The sequence below is a fragment of the Haliotis asinina genome, chromosome 1 (assembly GCF_037392515.1).
Source record: "Haliotis asinina isolate JCU_RB_2024 chromosome 1, JCU_Hal_asi_v2, whole genome shotgun sequence".
NCBI classification, from domain to species: Eukaryota; Metazoa; Mollusca; class Gastropoda; order Lepetellida; family Haliotidae; genus Haliotis; species Haliotis asinina.
This window is the reverse complement of record NC_090280.1, coordinates 41,518,108-41,539,176: the sequence shown is the minus strand read 5'-3', so window position 1 is coordinate 41,539,176 and position 21,069 is coordinate 41,518,108. Positions and strand designations below refer to the sequence as shown.

At 39.8% G+C, this 21,069-nt stretch overlaps 2 protein-coding genes across 2 annotated transcripts; both read left to right on the top strand.

Moving 5' to 3' along the window:
* Window positions 1-3,534: 3,534 nt before the first annotated feature.
* On the top strand, window positions 3,535-5,244 carry LOC137278943 (iduronate 2-sulfatase-like). The gene has a single exon (XM_067811444.1). It carries the CDS (start codon window positions 3,557-3,559, stop codon window positions 5,081-5,083), a length of 1,527 nt encoding a protein of 508 aa, XP_067667545.1. The 5' UTR covers window positions 3,535-3,556; the 3' UTR covers window positions 5,084-5,244.
* A 1,361-nt stretch (window positions 5,245-6,605) lies between these two features.
* Window positions 6,606-20,292, top strand: LOC137258215 (iduronate 2-sulfatase-like). The gene is made up of 2 exons (XM_067795810.1): window positions 6,606-6,658; window positions 19,344-20,292. The coding sequence occupies exons 1-2, from the start codon at window positions 6,606-6,608 to the stop codon at window positions 20,290-20,292; spliced, it is 1,002 nt and encodes a 333-aa protein (XP_067651911.1).
* Window positions 20,293-21,069: the final 777 nt, after the last annotated feature.

Here is a 21,069-nt window from a genome sequence, read left to right as displayed (position 1 = left end):
TTTCCAATGAACTCGTTCCCTTTTTGTGCTCTTAACCCTAAACTTGTGACCTACATAGATTAAGTGTTTACCTTCCGTGTAACTTGGAATGAATGTTTACTTGTGCGTTTGTCAGTCTGACAAACGCTCTTGTCTCCCAAATCAGACTGTTGGTGATAACTTCCCACTGAAAAACACTATAGCCAGCAAACTAGCGAACGTTATGTCTTATCCATTATTGCCACATTAGCTGTCCGGTCAAGTAGGGTATGACCCTAAATAATTCCATCCCATCCACCCACAGATGTTTTGAAAGATCACCTTGCTTACTTTCTAAACGAATCATAATAACTGAACCATTACCTAGGGGCCCTACAGACACATTTGCTGAAAAGTCCTCAAAAGGCATGTTGCCCAACTTAACATCAAAATTAGCAAAATTTTTCGAATTGTTTGACTTCGGGTTAACATATTCAGCAATGCCATCAGTCTATGGTTGGTATTTTCTATGCATGTATGCTTTTAATTTTGACATGACAAACGCTCTATTTATAAAGGCTGGTGTTTGAAGTCATAACAAGAATCGTCGTCTTTCCTTCTAATCGCACATGAACCCACGCTCCCTGCATGCAGTAGTTCATGGAGGATTATGCCCTGACATACCGACCTTTCTTATACTTTCTTCCAGCAATACTTTAAAAGCAAATATACAACAAACTCGGACAAAGTCCTCCTTGTCCTATCATGAAGTGAGTGCTCCTTTACGTACTTGACATGTCCATGCACACCATGGGCAAAGACAAGGTCAAAAGGTCTCAAACCTGAGGAGTCCTGTGAACTACTTGATGAAAGCTTTACCATATCTAAGACACAACGCTTGATAAAGAAATAGGACAGTCAAACCCTGGAAGCTTGAAAGAATTTGAAAGATGTGTCTTGGAATGCCAGCCGAGACTAGTCAAACATTTTACTTTGATGACAGGTTTTGCGAAATTCAACTTTGTTAAAGGTTTTGTTCAAAACCAAAGGGGTTTTAATTTGGAAACAAAAGCATACTGGTTCCCAAGAAAACATCGCAGATATACTAATCTGCTATACATACGACTTGAAGTAATACAGGTAGGAGGTAGGATATCAGTATATATTAATATATTCATAAACATGCATAATTCATTGCATTTATTGTATAGATAATGCCACGTACAAATTACCACAGCTAAGTACTCAGAAGAGAAGTGTCCAATTATGATGGAAATTATCCATTTTATTTTATTGATTCTATGCTGATATGTGCTTTTCAACAAAGAATATTTCTTTTAGAGCCGTTATGTATAAAGTTAAATTTGAAAGCATATTCTTAATGCTGCATATGTGAATATGTCCCTTCGCAGCAATGATGACGTGATTTAGTAGTCTTTTGTCACTGGAGTACTAACCACGTCAAATGTTTGATAATATCAACGGATGCGAAGAAAGATGTAGCTTAATCCAAAATGATTGTGTCTCCTCACATTCCCACTACACATGACACACACTCCAATTTACATCTTTGCAGGTCTTGAATCAGCTCCACAATTTTCAGCCAAGTCGTAAGTTTTAAAAAGGTTTGAGGAAATTTGTTTAGCCAGTACACGAGCTTCTGAAACATGCGTAGAGGTTCATTGTAAGGATTTTCAGTACTTTCAGAATTGTCAGGGTCTTGACAAACAAATGCCAAACATTTCGCCACCATAGCATTTCAGAAATACATACTTCAACAAAGAGAAAATTGGAAACCCTACTTGATCCCTTTCAGAAGCAAACTCTGTCTCTAAATTCGGAAACTGAAGAGTAAGACCCGTACAACAAATAGCCGCTCTGGCACAACCTCTGAAAGTGGCGAAAGAAAATCCCAGACCGAAGATTTAAATCAGCAGAATCTTTTTAAAAAAGCACATGGAGTAGAACTGTATTATCGAGAAACACAGTACAAAATTGGGAAACTGGGAAACCTTAGTCCTGGAAATAATTTCCCTCCGCCACAGAAACAAGAAAGTATACAAGTTAAAAACCAGATTTTAGGCAAGCTTGCCTGATCCAATTCAGACGCAAAATATTTCTTCGAATTCACAAACTGAAGAGACGCACCAGTACATCAGAAATCCACTCTGACACAACCTCGGAAAGTGGCAACATTCAATCCGAAATCAAATCAAAACTCAGCAGAATCATATGAAAGCAACTTGAATAGACCTGTTTGTGAAAAATGCACGATGTTTGGCAAATGTAGAGAAAGATGGTGAACGTTTCTTTCGCGACTCATAAACCATTTAATGCTCCGTGAATCTGAACAGGTTTCCACACATCATCATGACAAAACCATCAAAAGTTCTTACGGGATTAATTGGGAACTGATCTGCTGTCATGCACGAGGCACAGTCACTGAAGGCAGATGACATGTTTGCTCACACTTTGTACCCTGGATATGCATTTCAGGCTTCGTACTGTCATACACTGAAACACATCACAAACACATACTCTTTAGCCAGGTGCAAGAAATGAAACGCGAATGGATGTGTTACATCCATCGTTTTGGAGTCACTCGTCTTGATATAGAATATTACTTAAAATGACATAGAATGACCCTTATTTCTGACATTCCGAAGAACTTTGGCAAGTGTTTCAAGCTGTTTTCAGGTGTTAAAATTCTGATTTAGAAATGTCTGAATGAAAACAATACATTTCTGATATTACTATGTTCAAAAGACAAATGATTGGCGTATTGCATTCAGATGCATGATACATAGGAGATATATTCGACTAAAGCACATGGCAAAAAGAGAAATTACTGAACAGCATCTTGTTCAAACATATGATTGAAGTGACAGTGGAAGCATGTGAGCAAAATGACTGTGGCAGAAATTTTATGATCAAAACACGACACAATATACAGAACAACATACAAAAGCTTATGTCGGTCAAAACAAACATATGCTACAAGCCGCCGAATTCTGAAAATCATACACGAAATTTCTTTTACTGGGGATTTAGATAAATGGAAGACATGCCCACAGGCACCAAAGGCTCGCTGATCTGCTTTAAGTATGAAAACACAAGACACGTTTGCAAAATCTAATGAAACAGTATCGTTTAACAAATGTCAAAATGAAAATTCCTTAACCTTAGAATCATGAAAAGCAACCCAGTGACTTTTAGTCAGCTCTTAGGGCACACATACGTCACTTGTGTTACGTGTCTATGTTCAGCATATGAGGTAGATGGGTGCCATTAAATGTACTGTGAGAAGAATACATGATGTCGTCTAAAATATTTGGAAACCTGCAGGTGTCCATGCTGAACTAGCACACTACTAATAAAAGTAGGTAGATATACAAAATGGCATTTACACAACACCAGATGTCCACAATTAAAACTCAACTGATAAAGGTAGCATGTGACTGCTTTAGATAGATAAACAAGCACTAGCACACCCAGTTCTACTTATGTAGAAAGTAGTGTATAAAAATCAAATAACTCAGGTGAGCCTTGGTAAATCGTTCAGCTTGTTTCAGTGCATGTGAGGTAGTCGTTGAAAAGCATGTTGAAGATATTGCTCTGGCACTTGGTAGTCTTAGGAACAATTCATGCAAAGAAAAATGTCTTGTTTTTGGTTTCGGATGATATGAGACCCAACCTTGGGGCCTACGCTGGGCCCGATATGCCATCTCCTGTTTATCCAAAGATGCACACTCCGAATTTTGATGCCCTAGCTGCCAGATCCCTCCTACTCAAGCGAGCTTACGTCTCAGTGGCTGTATGCAGTCCAAGCAGGACAGCCGTTCTCACCAGCAGACGACCTGAAACAAGTCACATCTGGTGCATCGGACCTTACTTCCGGCAGTATGGTGGTAATTTCACAACACTGCCCGAGTACTTTAAGCAAAACGGGTATAGGACCATTGGAATGGGGAAAATATTTCATCCAGGATCATCATCTGGCGGTGACGATCCCGTTTCATGGACTGATCGTTACACCCATGCTCCTGACGATTACATACTCAACGACATCCTTATAGAAGCAGTCTCCGAGGAAAGGGCTAAAGCACGACCACTTCAGGATCAACTTCTAGCTGAGTATGCCATTCAAGCCCTGAAGGAGGTGGCCCCAAAAGCTAGATCAGGTGAGCAGCCTTTCTTTCTGGCTGTGGGTTTCCGAAAACCCCACATAACCTGGAACTTCCCTGCCCGTTTTAAGGAGTACTACCCTCTGGAAAGTCTGAGGCTACCACCAAATTATTATGCTCCAGTAGGAATGCCAGCCATTGCTTGGCACAATTTCGTTAATCTGACTAGGTTCAAAGATATGCAACCCTACCATGTGCCAAATGCTGGTAGCATTAACTATACATTTCCCGATCAAATCACACTTGAGATGCGACAAGCCTATTACAGCTGCATAAGCTACATAGATTATGAACTTGGAAGGGTCATTGCAGAGCTGGATAACCAAGGCCTGACTAATAATACCATAATATCCTTCTGGGGGGACCATGGATGGCATTTGGGGGAACATGCTGAATGGCAAAAGGAAACGAATTTTGAAGATGCGACTCATGCTCCTATGATGATTCATGTTCCTGGAGTTACGGATCATGGTGTTGTCACCGAAAAAATCACAGAATTCGTTGATCTGTATCCTACACTCGTAGATGCTGCAGGACTTCCAAAACTCGACACGTGTCCACCAAATTCCCAAAATGTCAGTTTATGTACAGAGGGTGTAAGTATGATGCCTCTTATGACAAACCCAACCTTAGACGATTGGAAAAATGTAGCATTCTCTGGGTATTCCAGAGTAGGCAATGGAATAGAAAGTGATTCGGTTATTGGTTACTCCATGAGAACAGAAATGTATCGATACACAGAGTGGGTTAACTTCAAGGCCATGCCAATCTATAAGCCCCTATGGGACCAGCAACATGGTGCTGAACTCTATGATCACACGAAAGATCCAGAGGAGAACTATAACCGAGCAGATGACCCGTCCTACAAAGACATCAGGGCTGAGCTGTCAAGGAACCTGAGGCTGGGCTGGAGGGGAGCTCTTCCTAACAGACGGGTCTGAGGTCATCAACACCAACTATAATTACACTTTCTGTTCAAAAGTTAGACTGGAGAAACAAAATGATTCTGATGTAAAGATGTACATTTCCTTATGTTGTTTTCAATTCCATTAAGTGTTAAACCTTTCCTGTTTACACACTTTATGAGATATAAATGGCTGTTTGCACAGGTGTATTTTTGTCATTTGTTTCCATTAATCTTTGATGTGAATGGACATTGGTAGGTTTATAAAGAAATAGTTTGAGATATGCCAAATGAAGAAATACGTTACTGGAATGATGACCTAAACCAGTTAGTTTAGTTACAGTTATAAAATAACAAACCGACAAAGAACTATTTTCTTTGTTGGACTGGTTTATTTCTGTATCTGTGTAGTATCATCTCTTGTTGTATGTGGTGATTGATTTGCGTGGTGATTACATGTGATTAGGAAGGCCGTTGCACAGTGCATGTGTGACTTCAGTACACTAGTTGTATGAGAAGGACGAGAAAGGACCAGATACATCCTTCAGTAAATAGATGTCATATGTCAATAACAGGTGTCCTGAGGTGACATTTCTAGTATCATGTTATTGAAGTTATTAAACATTTTGATTTGAGGAGTCATAAGAATGACAATGCTATATTGTTTGAATTAGGTTATTATTAGCTGACGTTTCTGACGAAGGACAAGGAATTCAAGTCACTCAGAAAATACAAGTAAAAGCCAAACTAACAGCAGGTCACTAAAAGGGTTCTTCTGATCTATCTGGTGTCAAGTTCAGTCGGGAACAAAGCTGAAAACATTGTTTAAGGGTGGAGAATCCCATTTTGTCCCACATTATGAGGAATATGTGGATAATAATGTCAAAGGTGAATCAATTCCGTGCTCTCAGCCAGGTCCGACTTCGATCGCTGATTGACTTGACTCTATGCCGTACAATGACAATAATGGTGAAATGAAAGCGTCCAGGAATCGTCTCTGTGTTATTGAGGGAAATTCTGCTCCAACTGATCCACAACTTGCAGATATGGTGAAGACGTTCTTTACATTCAGTTAGGATCGTAGTTCAGATATTTCAAGATTGTCCGAGGAGCGAAAGAGAAGTTATCAGAAACCTGAAAGTTTTAACTTCCCAAACCTTAATAATGTTATTTGAGAAATGGAGATTAATCGATTTAGAAAATCGAAACTGGTGTGGTGAAATCTGCTACTGATCTGGCCGAATAGATCAAGAGACAAAACGAATTCAAAAACAAAATGATCTAACATTTGCAGAAATACCTAACAGACGCACTGAACATGAATGATATACAACCCTTCGGGAGTTAGGAGAATATGTTGCGAAACAGAAACTGTCAGTAAGATTGTCTGTTTGATTGGTATTTTTGACGTAGGCGAGCAATAACAGAGTAAAATTCTTTATGGATAACAGTGAAAACCACTAGAAAGCAGCTTTAGGAAATCGTTATTCTGATTATCGCTTTGAAATGTATTCTCCAAGTTTTGGACATACTGGTACCAGAGGTTTTCAATGCAAACAATGCAGACGCCGGACGAAGGGGCCCCTGACAGATTCAACATCAAGTCACACAGGTGAGGAATTTGTAGCCAAAGCATTCTAAATGAATATTTAAACAGAGTGTTGATAATTTGAAAGAAGTCATCACAAAAAGAATATTCTGAACACCATGCGAGGAATGCACACTGAGATTAAGACTGATAAACCTCACTAGATCCAAAAACCATTGCAGATAACATTTTCTGATCAAGACATACAGTTATTGCGGATATTATTAACCAGTTTTGTGGAGACAAGTTGTAAGGCATCCACTTGAATGTGTTGTTCATTTTGTGTTGGACTCCTAATGGTTCTCGCAAAGTGATTTCAAATGTGGAAAAATTCAGTGAGGAAGTTGGTTATCAAATTTTGAAATGGAATCGGTTTTTTACAATAGAACTGATAACAATTGTTTCATGACTAAGAGAGACTTAAGGAATCAAGAATCAAGTCTTAAAGAAGTATTTCCTAATTCGATGGATGGACAAGCTGGTTCAGTGTACCTGCATGCCTGTGTGTGTGATACCATAATCACGTAATATTTACAAAGTTTATAAAACCAATAAATGCACATTTGCAAAGTCAGGATACTCTGTGTGCAGGATACATTGAAGACAGAATCTCTTTGCAACTGTTTCACAAAAAATATCTAAGGATACCTGGGTAAGTTGTAAGTTGTGACCTGTTTGTGTTTGTGTGTTTCATTGCGAATTTGCAGAAGTCTCAGACGCAACCAATGCAATGCATGAAATTTTTAGATTTTGGATTAATTTGTTGAGTTCATTGGAAATCTGGAAAACAAGTTGGCCTGCAACCAACAACGTCGCCAGTGACTCTGCAGGTCAGGAACATACACAACCAACATCAAGATCAACTTCAACTTCACATTGAAGATTATAAGTCTTATTATGAAGAGAAAATATTCCCCAAATATTGTATTGCTGACATAAAGAAGTGGAGACGAAGGTATAGTGTGTACTTTGTTATGCCGAAACAGACTATAATCCCCTGTAAATGTTTATCTAGATCAAAGGCGTCCGGCAGAAAATAGATGCATGATTTTCGTGCGATTCATCTGCATAAGGTTTCCCCAAAGTTATGGGAGAAATTTATCCTCGATGTAACCACATATATATACATGACACATAGTGAGTGCGTTAAGTGAGACTAAACTTTCCATGGGTTGTATATATTTAATTGAGGGATCGTTCCGAATAGGAAGTTCATATATTTTCCATTTAATTCTCTCATATAGTGTAAAGGCAACAAAATATTGTGGCATGTATTGCAGGGGCGCCTGGTAGCAAAACGGCAAATGTCTCAAAATGTCTGAACTGTCGAATTAGCAGTTTTTAAGTCGTAACATCATATGTTTCATGCCGACACCAAGAAAGTTTTTTATCATGGTTTAGGAAGAACTTTCGCTGATGATGGAAACTTTGTTTGACTGGTTATGTCTTAAGAGGTCGATGGTGATTTTGATAGAGGTAATTAGCTGTAACAATTTAAGCAGATAGTAACTTTTGGATATATCTGAATCAGTTACACCAGTCTGCTCCTTTGGTAGATGATTCCACGCTATCTCATGGTTCAGGTTCAGACAGGCCTTGTTTACAGACAGGAATTCAAAGGACAGCTTACCTCCTCCTGCTTAGAGTTCAAACATTTAGAACTCAGTCTGGTTCTGCTTAATGATTGGGTGATCTTGTTGCTTTGTTATGGCCATGGCTTCCAAAGTGAAGCAGCTTTGAAAGAGTGATTCCAGGTATGTTACCTTCATGAAGGAAGGGTACTGAAAATGCCTCGATGTGGCTGTTGGGGGTATGAAGTAGTTGGTAAAGCTACAGGAGGAGGGACCGAAAACGGTCTACTCTCTTAACAGTTCTAAACTTCCACTTCGCTATGTATTTCGGGGATTGCATTTTGGTGTGGAAATGGAGGCCTTCACGTGTTTCCATACTTAACCCTCTAGAGTGAGTCAGTTGAGGTTTACGCCGCATTCAGCAATATTCCAGATGTATGGTGGCGGTATGTGAATACTCGAGACTGGACCAGACAATCCTGTGATCAACAACTTAAACAACGATCTGCGCAGTTGGAAACCGATGACACGTGTCAACCAAGTCAGCGAGCCTGACCACCCGATCCCGTTAATCGACTCTTACGACAAGCACAGTCGTCTTTTATGACAAACATCACGAGTTTGGGGGTAGCCTGATGGTTAAATGTCTTTATTTTAGCAGCACAGCATTGTGAGGTAGGGAGAACAGTTTAAAACAGTCTGACAGGGACTACCAAGGGACGTCTGGCTGACACTTGGTAAAAACAGATGTGCTGGCTCGTCTATGTACGTCCGCAGGGGTAGCCTCGTGGATAAGGTGTACGCTTGTCACGTTGAAGGACGGGTTGGATTCCCCACATGGGTACAGATGTGAAGCCCTGGTGTCCCTCGCCGTGATATCACTGGAATATCTTTCATTAAAGCTATTCCTCTTTGGTCCAGCCATCCACGGTCATTGCCAATAACGGTCATCTTTCATGACTACGTTATCTTATTTAGTCTGCTCACACATTAAAAACTGGGGATTCTTTCTGTACACTCGGTATTACAGAACTAGCAAGTACATTTAAAACACACGATTTAAGCTTTGTCCATCTAGGTAGATTTTTTCAAAACAAAAGTCATGCTACAATTCAAAATATTTGGAAAACACCAGCTGTCCACTCTTAAAACACAACTGATAACGTGGATATTTGATAAACAAGGACACCCAATTCTACTTACACAGAAAATGGAATATAAAAATCAAACAGCGCGGCGGGTTTTGGGTGAAAAGCTCATTTCAGTGTACTTCAGGAATTCATCAAGAAGTATGACGAAGGACGAAGATATTGCTCTGACTCTTGGTATTCCTACAAATAGTTCATGCAAGGAAGAATGCTTTGTTCTTGGTTTCGGATTAAATGAGACCCACTATTCGTGCTACTTTGGACCAGATTTTCCATCTCCTGTTCATCGAAAGATGCACACTGCGAATCTTGCTGCTTTTACTGCAAGATCTCTCCTCATCAAGCGAAAATCCAAGGTGAAAAGGGATCATGTAGTTTCTCAGTGTCAATCTAACAACAGAATATGTCAAAAACAGCGCACCACTACCCCAACTGAGTGCTAATAAAAACAATGCTATACAACATAAGACATTGAATAGCGTTGGCACACACATACACTTTAACTATGAACATCATCACTGAAAACATGTGGGTAGCCCTGTGGTTAAAGCGTTCGCGCGTCACACCGAAGAACCGAATTCGATTCTCCCAATGGGTACAATCTGTGACGTCCATTTCTGGTGTCCACAACGGTGATACTGCTAGAATATTGCTAAAGGCGGCGCAGAAGTGAACTCACTCACTTACTAATATCAGTACGACTAGCCTTGTAAATTTTCATTCACTAAGAAAAATCACCGCAGATCTTAGCATAACAACTTCGTGTTTGGTACACCAACAGAACTCGGTCTGATGAGAATGTTGTTATGCAGGTTCTGAACTTTTCAACAGACTTTGATTATGCCAAACAAATGTGAAAGGTTCAAAGCACACACATGTGTGTGATTATTTTCATGTTAAGTATACAGAAATCTGCAAACCAGTCCCGATGTTTACATGACACGTGAACAGAAATGTGGACTGACTTACATCTGAACATTCCACTGAAGGTAAAATACTGCATTGAAGTGTAATGCCACGTTGAGTACTGCATAGCAATATGGCCGGAAGGCCGAAGTGACGTGAAGGATCTGGCACCCAAGGGCGGCAACTCTGCACGCCTTGATTGCAGAATACTCTGGTGAAGAGCACAGGTCTCTGCGTCAAGGCGTCTTGTCCCAGACATAAGAGGATGCGCTACCACAGACCACGTAAAGTTCATGCGCATGATCACATGAAGCCACTTTGCGAAATAGTTTCAATATGAATTCCTAAAAGTTACTCAGCCTCAAGATAATTCACTCTTTCGAAATCTGAATGTCAGGGTTTCATCATTAAGCTGCTATTATGGTGAACATTTTCATCAGGCCATAACCATCAATGATTTAAAAACGTTGCAGCTTTACAAGTCGGACGGAGTGATATGCATGTATTTACAAAATGACATCGAAAGATTTGCTAGCCAGTTGGGTCCGTGACTTCGGGGATTTATGTGCCCGACTGAATTCTTACTAGCTACGTGCTAGCGGGCCACTGGCTATTGCGAACTCTGTAATGCAGCAGGGTAGTAGATGATGGAAAATATGTCAAAGTGTCTTGGTATGTCGTTTGGCTCTGTCTTTCCATTTGAAATACGAGCGCTTCTGAAATCTCATGAATTAGCTGCGTTCACAAGCTTTAGGCTCGCTTCGATAATTGCATGATCTGAAGATCGAGGGTTCGATACGTTAATTGCAAGTAAGTTAATTTGTATATCCATTCACTCACTCACCCTCTCACTCACCGAGAGCCAACGTGGCAAGGTGTGACTCTGTAGAGTGAGTGAGTGTATATACTTTTACGCCGCTTGTAACAACATTCCAGAAATAACAGGGCGGGGGACATGAGAAATGGGCTCCACACATTGTACCCATGTGGGGAATTGAAACCTGGTTGTCGGCTTCATGCGTTAACCACTAGGCTACCCCAACCTCCCAGGGTCCCTAAAGAAACAGATCGTAACTACAAACCCTTTACATAAAAGTTCAGTTTGTAAGGTTAATAAGAAAGGTGCGCTCAATAGGTTTATCTCCTTGGTGTACCACAGCTGCAGGTGCTTGGATTCGAAGCCAGATCCTGCTATGCATTTAGTGTTATACTGACAGCAAAAGAAACGGAAGTTTTGAAAAATGAATTCTCATAAAAGTAAGGTTCAAGTTTGTCTTCTATTTAAAACCTTGACAAAAATCAGAGTCACGTTTCCTTTGTTCAGTATATATTCCGTATTTTCCCTGAGTCGAGTGAAAGTTCGACTGTATCCGGAAATCAATACTTATTCTACTCTCTATATATTAATATATTCATGAGCGCGAGCAAATGGGAATCTGCCTTTCAAAACCCCTTTCGAGTTGCCAATACGTCGCTTCAACATATATTAACGCGCTGTCGACAAATTGGTCTACATGTAAGGTAACATGCCGTAAAAAAAAACTTTGACGTACATTCACTTTTTTGCATGCTCTGTAATTACATTATAGCGGTATGTCTGTTGCCATGACTTGCTTCAGTTTCAAAATCTGTAGGAACGCTAACGCGGTGCATGCATAGAAAAGAAGTCGCCATGGCAAAGTGTCCCTGCCAACAAGTGACACAAGTCCATCTGGACTGATTTTGCGGATGCATACCAACACGTCCTACAAACCACTCATAACGAGCAAACACTACATTTTGTACTATTGGTGTTCGGTGGTTTTACATTCCTTTTCGACTCGCTGCGCGCACACGTGTCCGTGTGTATTTTCGATCTCGGTACGATGTGACCTTTTTCTTGCAGTTCAAAAATTCTGGCCGTACTTCAGACAAATCTACTACGGCAAAGTGCTAAGTGTCGTTTAGACATCGATGGTCAGTCAAACATCCACTGAGAAGAACCAGTTTAGTGCGCCTGTTTGTATGTGACACCAAGCTGTGACCAGACTAAATGCCGATCAGTTAGGGGTTCTGAAAAAATAATATTGTAGTTTTGTATAGTGCTAGATTCCTTTAAAAAACCCACATGTCCAAAGCGACACACGAAATAGAATAAAATGCATTTCAATAGGTTGATATTAGATGGAAAATGTCAACACTAGAGCGCCTGTGTACAGTTTGGGATTCAGACTTTGTAGATGATGAAGAGGGAATAGAGGGAACTGGTGGTGCATTCATAAGATGTCTGTCCTTGAAACGTTTCGTAACGTTCACACTTCCTATCCAAATTGGCTGTTCATTATCCCCTCCTTTTTTAAAGAGTGTATGTTCAGATTATATGTGTACCTCCACGATTGCTGAATTCAAATCATTATTCCCTTGTTGTCTTTTTGTCGATAGCATTTTCGTCGATAGTTGCGGCTTGGAAATAATGACATTGTAGTTGTATATTTTTGTCATTAATTAAGTAATAATTATTATTGGGTCACAACGTTTAGTGTTTTGAATAATAATTATAATGGGTCACATTTCGTATAATAGATGGTCAGCATTTTTAGGATTTTGGCAGCAGGTTTTCCAGAAATTATCTGCCTTTGGTTTTCTATGTGTTACTTCCGGGGGACTGCCAGAGCATTCTACAGTGTGGGCGATGATCGTATGTGCCCGAACTTTCGGGAAATGACTGAATATATATAAAAAGGCTGGTTGCCATGTTGACATACGGACACAATCTGGAGTATACGCATCATCGCCAACGAATCCGTCAACGCCTGAATCAACATTAGTCGCTGTCAGACCGCTCGCTGTGTTACATTCTGCATGACTGTTTTTCTCTCGCACTAAGACTTTGGTGAGTTTGCTATATTATATTTTGTGACCCATTGCCTTAGATTTTGTCTCTTTTGTATTGTATTTGAAATCAATATTGTGAAATTGCCTGTGACCTTGTACACATTGTTACTTGTTTGTGGCACATCAAGTCGGAAGATTTTTTATAGATATCAACTTCTTTATTATGAGAACAAAACCTTGCGGAGTTAATCCTTACTCCTTTACCAGGAGAAGTTGATATCCATAAAAATCTTCCTTCTAATGTATTTCACTTCTAAATGCCCTTCAAAGACCACATCAAGTCAATTTACATTCAGAAATGTGGAAAATGTTACAGTCTACCTTTCTTCCACCTTTCTTGCGCAGACAGAATGGACCTGAGATGATTTCAAACGATGGAAGAAACCCCCTGTGAACCAACAAAACAGAACAAAGACAAGTCTAAAACATTCATCTATTGTATTATCAGATCTAAGCAAGAGAGCAAGTTATACAAGGTCACAGGCAATTTCACAATATTGATTTCAAATACAATACAAAAGAGACAAAATCTAAGGCAATGGGTCACAAAATACAATATAGCAAACTCACCAAAGTCTCAGTGCGAGAGAAAAAACAGTTATGCAGAATATAACATAGCGAACGGTCTGACAGCGGCTAATGTTGATTCAGGCATTGACGGATTTGTTGGCGATTTTGTGTGTACTCTAGATTGTGTCCGTATGTCAACACGTCAATCAGCCTTTTCTATATATTCAGTCATTTCCCGAAAGTTCGGGCACATACGGCCATCGCCAACACTGTAGAAATCTCTGCCAATCTCCCGGAAGTAACACATAGAAAACCAAAGGCAGATAATTTCTGGAAAACCTGCTGCCAAAATCCTAAAAATGCTGACCATCTATTATACGAAATGTGACCCATTATAATTATTATTCAAAACACTAAACGTTGTGACCCAATAATAATTATTACTTAATTAATGACAAAAATATGCAACTACGATGTTGTTATTTCCAAGCCGCAACTATCGACGAAAATGCTATCGACAAAAAGACAACAAGGGAATAATGATTTGAATTCAGCAATCGTGGAGATACACATATAATCTGAACATACACTCTTTAAAAAAGGAGGGGATAATGAACTGCCAATTTGGATAGGAAGTGTGAACGTTACGAAACGTTTCAGGGACAGACATCTTATGAATGCACCAACCATTCCCTCTTCACCATCTACAATGCCTGAATCCCAAACTGTACACAGGCGCTCTAGTGTTGATATTTTCCATCTAATATCAACCTATTGAAATGCATTTTATTCTATTTCGTGTGCCGCTTTGGACATGTGGATGTTTGACTGACCATCGATGTCTAAACGACATTTAGCACTTTGCCATAGTAGATTTGTCTGAAGTACGGCCAGAATGTTTGAGCTGCAAGAAAAAGGTCACATCGTACCCGGATCGAAAATACATACGGACATGTGTGCGCGAGGCGAGGTGAGGCGAAGAGGAATGTATCCGAACACCAATAGTACAAAATGTAGTGTTTGCTTGTTGTGAGTGGTTTGTAGCTATAGGACGTGTTGGTATGCATCCGGAAAAGCAGTCCTGTTGGACTTGTGTCACTTGTTGGCAGGGACACTTTGCCATGGCGACTTTTTCTATGCATGCACCGTTTTAGCGTTCCTACAGATTTTGAAACTGAAGCAAGTCATGGCAACAATGTAATTACAGAGCATGCAAAAAAGTGAATGTACGTCAAAGGTGTTTTCTACGGCATGTTAACTTAGATGTAGACCGATTGGTGGTAGTGCGTTAATATATGTTGAAGCGACATATTGGCAACTCGAAAACTGATATATAGAGAGAAGAATAAGTATTGATTTCCGGATACAGTCGAACTTTCACTCGACTCAGGGAAAATACGGAATATATACTGAACAAAGGAAACGCGACTCTGATTTTTGTCAAGGTTTTAAATAGAAGACAAATAAGAGTGTGTTTATCTAATTGTATTTTAACAAAACAACACACAAACAACCAAAATGTCCAATTTTGAACCGACTGATTGTTATCTCAGTGGTGGTTTTCGCGTTGTTCAAATCAACAGTTGTGTGAAATGGTGATAATTTCAAATGCATTCAAACTGAATCTTTGATATGAGAAAACATCTGAATTCATTCAGACATTTTACCCTAGCCACTCATTGAATATATGATTTGTTTGTTGTTTAACAGTACACTCACAAATATGCAAACTACCTAATGGCGGCATGTAAATAATCGGGTCTAAAACATACAATTCAGTGATCAATAGCACTTGGTATACAACGAAGATAGTGGAAAAAACATAGTTTTTACATCACGGATAGTGATGATGATGACATCCCAAATGTATTTACCTTAGACTGTGCCATAGACACAATTGATATGTCAAAATGTTGATTACCCAACTGTCTCGTCTCCTGTTGACTGAGTTCCGTTCTACTTCGCAACTTAGTACAAAAATCAGTTCAGAATTTTTAGACTAATTAATTTAACTGGATACAGAAATATTAATCAGTATTATCTGATACATCTGAGCACTTGTATATTGCAACACTATGTCCCTTCAAAGCCTTCAAACACGTCGCACAGCGTGCTCTGTCGTCCAGTGCGCGCTGACTAATCGAGATATGGGAATCGTGGACATTTCAAAACGAGTCTCAGCCGCATGAAACGTTTGGTGGGTCTGATATGGAATTGATATGATGTTAATCACATTGTTCGTTACAGAACTACAATGAATAAGCGCAAAAACACACAACAAGTGTAAACAGTGAGCCATATGCATTGTGAATCATTTTATGACCTTATTTAACCGGGGCAGTCTGTGACGTCACAGTTAAAGCCAAGTGGCTTACACCTCGCCGTAAAATATAGAAATACGGTGTTATTAAAGTTTAAAAGTAAAATTTATTTGTAAATATTTTCTTCTTATGAAAGAAGAAATTGAACTTAAGTGTAAACAGAGTTGTTTGTGATGTCTGTTTTCACCTTCACACGAGAAAATTCGGATCGGGTGAAAAGGAGGTCATTGTCTGAATAGGTTAATGGGACTCTGGGAAGGTGGACCGGTCACTGTGATACCGTCTCACGTCATCATGGACCAATCCGCGAAATGATCATGCTGTACGGTGTTAATGTACATGCAATTATGTCCAAATGATAGGTCGAAACTCCATTCTTTCGGTGTGAGTGAACACCTTCATTGGTACCAAAATTCAATTGTTTAAACCAGTTTGACGTCCTTGAGTCACTGACGATGTTTTATATTATTTACCTCACGTTCTGATCTGGTACATGCCTACAAATGCTATCTGTCCAGAAAGTTTCTCCTCTCTTGAGTCGTAGTTTCCAACCAAATCGTTAGTGCCATCGTTCTGACTGATCTGTCCAGAGCTTGAGATGGGCTCACTAACTATATCATTTCAAAACAGTTTCACTGTGTAATTCATCACAGCAGTCTTAAAGTCATATCATGACAGCTGATCAAGCATATCATGAACGAAAACACGCTAAGTATACACACACTCATTATCTTCTATTTGATTTTTTAAATTGAGGGAGTAATAAGAAAGTTTGGATGTTTAATGGATGTTAATACATGGAGTATTCCACCTTTCCCATGAGACGGGCTGTAATTAAGTACCACCTGAATCCTTGGGTACTCAATTTTAATCTTTGGACCAAAGAAGAGAGCATACCTCAATACAAGATTGATCAGAATACCTGATTTTGTTCGCATGTTCACCTAGACATAAGTGCTTGGCACATTGGGGCATATACACTGGACAAAATAAGTTAGGGATTTTGGTATATTTATGATTGATATCTTATCAGTGCGCCAATAAATAAATATATCACTATCAATGATTTCCAAATTTACATTTACGTTTTTGTCCAGCATATATCATACGACAAGAAGTGGGGTACTCTGTAAATTCACCCGGGGGAAGATACCCAGCACTCACCACGAGGAGCACCGAGTTTACTCTTCACGAGTGCCTCATCTATCATAATTGCTGTATCTGCACTGCAGTTGTCCGTGCTGGAAAATCCGCGGTAGAATAGGTCTTCAGCAACCCGTGCTTGCCTTTAAAGGCGACTGTGCTTGTCTTAAGAGGCGACTAACGGGATCGGATGGTCAAGCTCGCTGACGTAGTTGTCACATGTCATCGGTTCCCAGTTACGCAGATCGATGCTCATGTTGTTGATCACTGGATTGTCTGGTCCGGACTCGATTATGTACAGATCGCCGCCATATAGCTGGAATATTGCGGAGAGTGGCGTAAAACTAAACACAATCACTGTCTGTGCTGGTTTAAGAGTGAGTGAGTGCGCAGCTGGGAAACGATGACATGTGTCAACCAAGTCAGCAAGCCTGACCTCCAGTTAATCATCTCTTACGATAAGCACAGTCGCCTGTTATGGCAAGCATGATTGCTGACAGCCTATTCTACCCGGACCTTCACGGGTCGCTGGTTTAAGAGATGGCAAAACTAAAAATTAACTTTTCTTAATATGGTGAGATATCAACGTTCATGAAATAAATGATGGCAAGCTATACGCAAATACACGGTTATTAGTAATCATTTGAGGAAGTATTGGACTGTCTAAAACCAGGAATACTGAGGAAGAACAATGACAGTGATGACCGACTCCTAATTCGCCTGGCAAGACGTTGCCATGAAGACCTCTCCACCAGTAACATGAGGAGGAGGCAATGGCTTGTTCTTTTCAGGGTTCGCGATCAAGCCACATGTCACTTTCTCTCGGAAAGATGCAGACTCTGCGAAAACAATTCGATGACATTTTGTAGTGTCCATTGGCCTTATGAAAAGTCGCTACACATTAACGACGGCTGTTATCCCGCCTGGAAATGTCATGACAGGGTGTATCTTAAGATGATCCCTGATGCTGGTCCCTTAGTTGTGGTTCAATGATGATGTGCAGTTGAGTGTAATCTGACTGATAGTTTGATTACGTCACAGTACCTGCGATATTCAGTGGACAATGTTATTACTGGATACCGCTGTCCTGCTACAGGTTCATCATTGATAGCAATCCTAGCCCTCACAGTTCTCCAGCCATGAGACCAGTGAAGATCTCGGGTAGAATTAATTTTGAGTCACTCATGTTTGTCGTAACAGACGTTTAATAAACCCAGGGTGTACCTGATGGCAGTCAGCTCATCAATATAGCAATGCGCCAAGGGTGTTGTGCAACGTGAACAAATCTGTTAAATCAACCGGTAACACCAAGAGGAGTGAGTGTAGTTTTATGCCGCACTCAGCAATATTCCAGCTACATGGTGGCTGTCTAGAATTAATCGAACCAGGACCAGACAACCAAGTGATCAACAGCGTGAGTATCAGTCTGTGCAATTGGGACCCGATGACATGTCGACTTCGCGAGCATGACTACCTGATCCCGTTAGTTGAATACAAAAACGAGATGTGCTTCCTATTCGCCCTGCCGCACAAAGGTGATAATGATAATGATACTGTTATTGATATTTCTTTCCGTTGGATTATTTAATTCATGTTACACTTATTAAAGCAGTAACCTAATGACGAATTGTTGTTATATGTTAAGGAATTTTGAGAACTATCTCTTCAAGGGTTTGCATCCATGTGTTAAAACATGTCTGGCAATATGGTCTTGAACAGCATGAAATTACAAACTTTTACAAATATTAAAGACATCGCTGTAAACAATCATGCACTAGTGAGCGAAGAACGTAACATGTAAGCTTCATAGGCAGGAGATTATAAGAATTATGTCAATTTGTGTGTCTGCACAGAAAAATGGACGATCAAAGCGTTGTTCAAACTCGTAAATATATGTCTGCTCAATGAGAAAAATAATGCTAACATATTCAAGGTGAAAAAAAAAGATACATTTTCGAGCCAAACCCAACACCCTATCATAGCTGTCATATCGCTCATTACATACAACGTCACATTATTGTTTGCCTTTGTATGGCATGGGTTCTACCCGGGTATATGATCTGACAAAATGCCAATGAAGAAATTTAAACACTGAGCACACGACAGGGTTAATCAGAGAAACAGAATAAAGAAAAATGTTATACAATCTAAAATATTTGGAAATTCCAGGTGTCACCTCTTGACTAACAGCCGACTGATAAAATAGGCACATGTTTGGTTCAGAAAAATAAACGAGCACACCTAAATCTGCCAAATCAGGTGAGCAGCCTTTCTTTCTGGCTGTAGGGTTCCGAAAACCTCATATTCCTTGGAACTTCCCTGCCCGCTTTAAGGAGTACTACCCTTTGGAAAGTCTGAGGCTTCCACCAAATTATTATGCTCCAGTAGGAATGCCAACCATAGCCTGGCACAATTTCGTTAATCTGACTAGGTTCAAAGATATGCAACCCTACCATGTGCCAAATGCTGGTAGCATTAACCATACATTTCCCGATCAAATCACTCTTGAAATGCGACAAGCCTATTATAGCTGCATAAACTACATAGATTATGACGTTGGAAGGGTCATTGCAGAGCTTGATAACCAAGGCCTGACTAATAATACCATAATATCCTTCTGGGGGGACCATGGATGGCATTTGGGGGAACATTCCGAATGGCAAAAGATGACGAACTTTGAAGATGCCACTCATGTTCCTGGACTTACTGATCATGGTGTTGTCACTGAAAAACCTACAGAATTCGTTGATCTGTATCCTACACTCGTTGAGCTTGCAGGACTTCCAAAGCTCGACATCTGTCCACCGAACTCTCAAAATGTAAGTCTGTGTACAGAAGGTACAAGCATGGTGCCACTTATGACAAACCCGACGTCGGAAGACTGGAAAACTGCGGCATTCTCCGAGTGTGCCAGAATAGGCAATGGTCTGGCAGGTGAAACAGTTATTGGATACACCATGAGGACAGACATGTATCGATACACAGAGTGGGTTAACTTCAAAAGCAGACCAATCTATCAACCGATGTGGGACCAGCAACGTGGTGTTGAACTCTATGATCACACGAAAGACCCAGAGGAGAACTATAACCGAGCAGATGACCCGTCCTACAAAGACATCAGGGCTGAGCTGTCAAGGAACCTGAGGCTGGGCTGGAGGGGAGCTCTTCCTAAGACACGCACATGAAGTCGTCAACACCAACCATAATTACTCTTTCTGTTCAAAACTTAGACTCGGGATATAAATTATTTTATACGAAGATGTATTTTTTCTTATGTTGTTTTCACTTCCAATAGGTGTTAATTTTAGCTTTTCAAATGCGTTAACCTAAATTTATAATTTAAATTGACGAAACAGTAAACCAGAAACAAAAACGTCAAAACCGTTTCAAAGGGGATCTCGATCTGACTGAATACTCTACGTTAAAGGTAATGCTAGCAATTTTTTACATTTACATTCCCGTACATAAACATATTTCCTGGAAACAACATGTCAGTGCGAAGATTCACTCAGTGTATCAATGCAGTTGAATGAGGATAGTTGCATTTTCAGTTCACTAAGTCGTATATGATCATAACTTACTCAGTTGTACATGACACCGATTATATAGTTAAAGCTTACATGCAACCAAAACAGAAACAGAATCAAAACTCATCTATCATTTATTCATGACATATAATATACATTTCAGATTACAAAAAAAAAGATGAAAAACAAATGAAGAAAATTATAAGCGCAAATCAAAAGTGCAATATTTTGTTCTCGGGTTTACTACCTATGCTCTTTAGCCAGGTGCAAGAAGTGAAACGCGAATGGATGTGTTACATCCATCGTTTTAGAGTCACTCGTCTTGATATAGAAAATTACTTAAAATGACCTTATTTCTGACATTCCGATGAACTTTGGCAAGTGTTTCAAGCTGTTTTCAGGTGTTAAAATTCTGATTTAGAATTGTCTGAATGA